Source organism: Priapulus caudatus, unplaced genomic scaffold, assembly GCF_000485595.1.
Source record: "Priapulus caudatus unplaced genomic scaffold, Priapulus_caudatus-5.0.1 Scaffold131, whole genome shotgun sequence".
Lineage (NCBI taxonomy): Eukaryota > Metazoa > Priapulida > Priapulimorpha > Priapulimorphida > Priapulidae > Priapulus > Priapulus caudatus.
Genome location: NW_014577192.1, coordinates 208115 through 213331, shown reverse-complemented (window position 1 = coordinate 213331; position 5217 = coordinate 208115). Strand labels below are relative to the sequence as shown.

The window sequence follows — 5217 nt, the reverse complement described above, 5'->3', positions numbered from 1 at the left end:
TCTCGCGCGCTAATCCTCTCTCTCCTCTTCTCCTCTTCTCTCTCTCTATCTGTCTCTTCCTCTCTCGTTAGCTCCTCTCAGTATTGTCTCTCCTATGCATCCTCTCTCTTTCTCTCTGCGCCTCTCTGGTCTCTCTCTCTCATCTCGTCTCGCTAGCTACTATCTCTGTTTTTCCCCTCTCTCTTCTCTCTCCGTCTCTCCCTCTCTCGCTAGCCTATCTCTCTACTGTTCTTTTTTGTTTATCTTTCTCTTCTCTCTCTGCGCCTCTTTCCCTCTGCGCTAGCCTCTCCTGTTCTTATGCTATATGGTCCTCTCCCCGTTGCTAATCTGCCTCACTTTGACGTCTCCCTCTGTCGCTCAATTTTCGTTTTCTCTTACTTTGTCTCTCGCTGTATGCGCGCGGGAGCGGGCGCGCGTGTGTGCTTGCGTGTGAGTGCGTGTGTTTGCGCGCCGTCGTGAGTGAGTGCGTGTGTGCTCGCGTGTAAGGTGGATTGTTGCGCGCGTGATAAGTAGCGTGTGTGCTCGCGTGTGAAGTGCGGTGTGTGCGCGGCCGTGTGAGTAATGGTGCTCGCGTGTGAGTGCAGGTGTGCTGCGCGCCGTGTGTATATGGTTTGGTGGTCGGTATATCATGTGTGTGTGTGTGTGTGTGTGTGTGTGTGTGTATGTGTGTGTGTGTGTGTATGTGTGTGTGTGTGTGTATGTGTGTGTGTGTGTATGTGTGTGTATGTGTGTGTATGTGTGTGTATGTGTGTGTGCGTGCGTGCATGCGTGCGCGCCTGTAAGTGTGAGCGCGTGCGTTCGTCTGTGAATGTGCGTGCGTGCGTTCGTCTGCGAGTGTGCGTGCGTTCGTCTGCGAGTGTGCGCGCGTCTGCGAGTGCGCGCGCGCGTCTGCGAGTGTGCGCGTGTGTCTGTACATACCTGCGCGCGCATATGTCTGTGTGCGTACGTGCACATGTGCGCGTACGTGTCCGAGCGTGCGTACGCGCGCAATCACAACCTACGATATTAGTGGGATGACACACATGACGCGCAGCAGTAACGCAGGTTAACGTACATGGTCCAAGTTCCGATTCAGGGAAGTCAGTTGGGGAAACTGCTCATTTAATTCCGCTCTTGTTCAATTCCCATGTTATTTCCCGCTTCTTAAATGCCACTTCTTACATGTAAGAACCACCCCTAGTCACTAAGCATAGACTAAAACCTAACCCGGCTGTTAGCCCAGCCCGCGGCGCCCTTAGGCTTTGCGATCCCGTGAACTTGTTCAAACATTGCAAATACGGAATATGCCGGAATGGAGAACCCCGTCTTTCCGCCATTTTACCGCTCAGGTTCACGCACTGACGGAAACACGAAGGCAGCAGATAACACCGGCGTGCATGGGATTATGAGTGAATTCTACGACAGAGCGGTGTGAATAATATTCTCATTAGTCCGCCTAGATGAAATGTCAATGTAACCTCACGTAACCAAACGTACGACTTTATGACGCTTCGAGGCACAATGCGAAGCAGTTTTTTAATTACTGCGTTGTTATAATTATGACTACTTCACCGAATTCAGCACGAATGTATGCACTGGGTGAAGATTCCCACACGTAATATCACACGATAAACACTGCGCAGTAGCACATTAGTGTCGCAGTATCAAGGTAGTAATGTTCGGACAAAATTCCAGCGGCTTTGCCATCGCAAATTCGCAAAGTGTTACACATTATGCACGACGGTACTAACTAGCCGACACGAAGGAATAGCCGTACGGACTTACCGTCGATGTCCTGTGCCGTAACGTCGCCTGGATACGCTGAAAAAGAGAATAGATTAATTATATGCATACTGCACCTGTTGCAACCGCCGGTGACGCATCGTGGGTGCTATTGCGAGAAGCGGTAGTGCGGTGCAACCCACACAAACACCACCGCCTCGCTGAAATCTTGCTCGGAAGGCAGACGCACTCGTTACAGTACTTGCGGCGTATCAATACAACATTTGTATAGCATAAACACGCATTGTATCGCGGCAATTGTCGGTAAACATGCACGGGTAGTAAATACTAGTGGCGAAAGTTACCAGGTTGTGTATAAATACAGAGCTTATATAGAACTGGCGAGTAGAGTAACCGCAATTGGGAGTTATGAACGGGGTGCACGCAGAATTATACTTGATAGCGTTTATACGTATTATTAGCACAACGCACCGACGTGAACTCGTACTGAATGTACTAAATGTACGTAATGACTGTAACAAAACATAACTAAATATATGCGTATAACCTACAAAGCAGACTGAAGAGAACAAGCACGACCACGTAGCAAACCATTTTCTCCCGAGCGAATTCCTCTCCTAGGCCTGTCGATGCAACGAGCGGTATGAGGTAACAAATCTCCACAGAGCAGGCGCGCCAGTGAGTGCGACACAGCAGGTGGTGAGCGACTCGACCTGCGCACTTCTAATAGGTCACGCGCATCACGTGACCGAATCCCCACTGTTGAAACCATTTTCTGTCGTAGTCACGTGATCGCAGATTTTAAAACTATAATCTCTGCGGTGATTGGACGAGGGAAATATTCTGAGACTAGTTATAATGGATATGTGTGTGGGGGGGGGGGCGAGGCAAATGTTCTGAGACTAGTTATAATGGAAGTGTGTGTGTGGGGTATGTGGAAGGTTCCACAGCATGGAATAATGAATTACACGTTGTTATAAGATTCGTCAACACAAAGCTGTTGCCGAACAGGATAATCTGGCCCTTCCTAATGTATAATGTATAATGTATAATGTTGCTTCTTGATTATTGTTATTGTTGTTATTTATTAGTTCTTGTTTATTATTGCCATTATCGGCACCAGCAGCGACAGTTTCAACATCAGGAACACCATAATGGTTTTCGTCATTTTCTTCATCGTTCTCATGTACATTAGCATAGAGAAAAAATGTCGCGGGATGCTGCGGCCAAAGAACTTTTTTTTAAACATTTTACCATGCACGTCTCTCGTGGGCCTGCCCATTCGGGCATGCCCATTTTGCCCGCGTGAGATCGGCCTAAGAAAATTATCCTGCCTGGCAACGACAACCAGCGACCCGAGCGCCTTTCCCATATACACTAGCATGGGAGGAGACTATTGGCGGGATGCTGCGGCCAAAGTGAAATGTTTAGATGCGCATCTCTCATCGCATATCCCTGCCTATTTTGAGCGCGTAAGATAGATCTAAGAAAATTATCTTGCCTGGCAACGGCGACCAGCGACGCGAGCTCCTTTCCCATGAACATTGGCATAGTGAATGAATTGTGGCGAGATGCCGCTGCCAAAGGAAACTTTTAGATTGGATTCTACCATGCGCATCTCTCGCGGCATGCCCATACCAATTTGAGCAAGGCTGTAGAAAATTATCTTCTCTGGCAACATTTTTTTCCATCGTCATTATCATCGTCGACATCATTATCATCGTAATAGTCATTATCACCATCAACATAACCATCATTATCACCATCAATATAATCATCATTATCACCAATCTCACTCTTGTTGTTTCATGATTATTATCCGCATTATTATGAACTCTGTTTTATAGTGGTAACGATATTAGTTGTAGCGTGGTGTAGTTGGAGAAGAGAATTAAGAGTAAAACAGCTTGGCAATTTCTCACGTCATCCTTTACTTGATACTTGAAGCATCCTCATATTTATCGTTTTCATCATCGATGCAAACAGCAAACAATTCATTTATTTCATTCATGCAATTGCGTTTCAACCTCAAACAATGTGCGCCACCAGATTATAACACGCGTTCGCCCGAGTCAGCAACAGATGAAGTGCTCATCATAGATGCTTACACATTAACATCGGTATCGTGCGCGATCACCGATACGTGCTGTTATACATGCACATCCGTAATCAACCGCCATGCACACAGCGGGTTTGCACAGAGTGGTGCAGGTCGCTACGTGTCCTGTTGCAGGCGCACTCTAATACTATACCTCTCGTCGTCGGTGCCACCAAGTGTGATAGACTTGTGGCAGTTGCAACGAGGGATATAGTATAGCAGTATAGAGCTACTCGCATGTGTGGATTATAGTTAGGTCTTTCCCTGCGACTCTTTGCTGCATGCCCGCGTGACGGCTCTACGTTTATCACAGGCGGTCGCCCTCTGGTGTCGATTCAGTGTCTTGCTTTCTCCCATTTTGCGATAAATTATTGTCGTAGCATTTCTGCGGAAATATGCTTTGCATGACAAGCGCCGACGACATGTGCGTCGGCGCCGGCGCGGTATCGTCATCGTCGTCGTCGTCGCTTTTCACTGCGGCCCACGGTAATAAATCGGAGGAGAAGAACGCACCAAACAAGATGGCGCCCGACACTTGTATGGCGAAATTGACGTAGAAAACTGTCTGCCACTCCGCGGCCGAGTGCTGCGGGGAGAGAGCAACGAAAATGTGTTCATCGCGTGACAATTTGCTAGGCTATAGTTTTTCACTAAACCACAACTGAATGTGAGCAAATCGCCATGTATTTTCATTTATCTGTATTATGACTTATTGAAGACATTTAATCAAAAACGAGTTATTCGAAAACGATTAATGCTAGCTTTTAATGAATAATTTGAATAATAATAATGATAATAGTATTAGTAATAATGATAATAATAATAATAATAATAATAATAATTACAATAACAATAACAATAACAATAACAATAACAATAATAGCTATAATAAAATTGAATAATATTAATAAAAATATTAATAAATTAGAAAAACACGCACATTTGGCGTCAGAACGCCGATTATGTACGGCGCGACGATACCGGAAGCGGAACCGGCAGTGTTGAAGATGCCGACCAAGATGGCTGAGAATCGCGGAGCGACGTCGGCGTGGGCGACGCCGATGCCGCCGTAGCAGAAGCCGCTGGAGACGTTGCCGACGGTGACGAGTAGCACTGCCAGCCAAGCCCTCTCGCAGCTCACGTGACTCGCGGCGACAAGAAACGAGCTGCTGCCGAGGAGAGCTGCGTGACGTCAGCCAGGCGTGACGTTAGCCAGGCGTGACGTCAGCCAGCAACATGTCATTATATAGTGTGCGACCCCCGAGGCATCACCGCACGCACGCACGTACACACTCGCACACACACGCACGCCCACTTCCGCGTTCATGCGTAGGTACACGTACTATATATATATATATAATACAATAAACGATTATATATATATATATATATATATA

The 5217-nt window shown here is 46.9% G+C and overlaps 2 protein-coding genes across 2 annotated transcripts in view; both read right to left on the bottom strand.

The window, feature by feature from the left end:
* LOC106805879 overlaps window positions 1-2427 on the bottom strand; it is a 15575-nt gene extending 13148 nt beyond the window's left edge. The window contains exons 1-2 of the mRNA XM_014807649.1: window positions 2274-2427; window positions 1765-1800 (exon numbers count right to left, since the gene is read on the bottom strand). Coding sequence (XP_014663135.1) covers window positions 1765-1800; window positions 2274-2316 — 79 coding nt within the window. The 5' untranslated portion in view covers window positions 2317-2427. The remainder of the gene's footprint in view (window positions 1-1764; window positions 1801-2273) is intronic.
* Window positions 2428-4127: 1700 nt separating this feature from the next.
* The window catches only part of LOC106805865 (sialin-like), a 19998-nt gene continuing 18908 nt past the window's right edge, over window positions 4128-5217 (bottom strand). The window contains exons 9-10 of the mRNA XM_014807637.1: window positions 4761-5002; window positions 4128-4406 (exon numbers count right to left, since the gene is read on the bottom strand). Coding sequence (XP_014663123.1) covers window positions 4128-4406; window positions 4761-5002 — 521 coding nt within the window. The remainder of the gene's footprint in view (window positions 4407-4760; window positions 5003-5217) is intronic.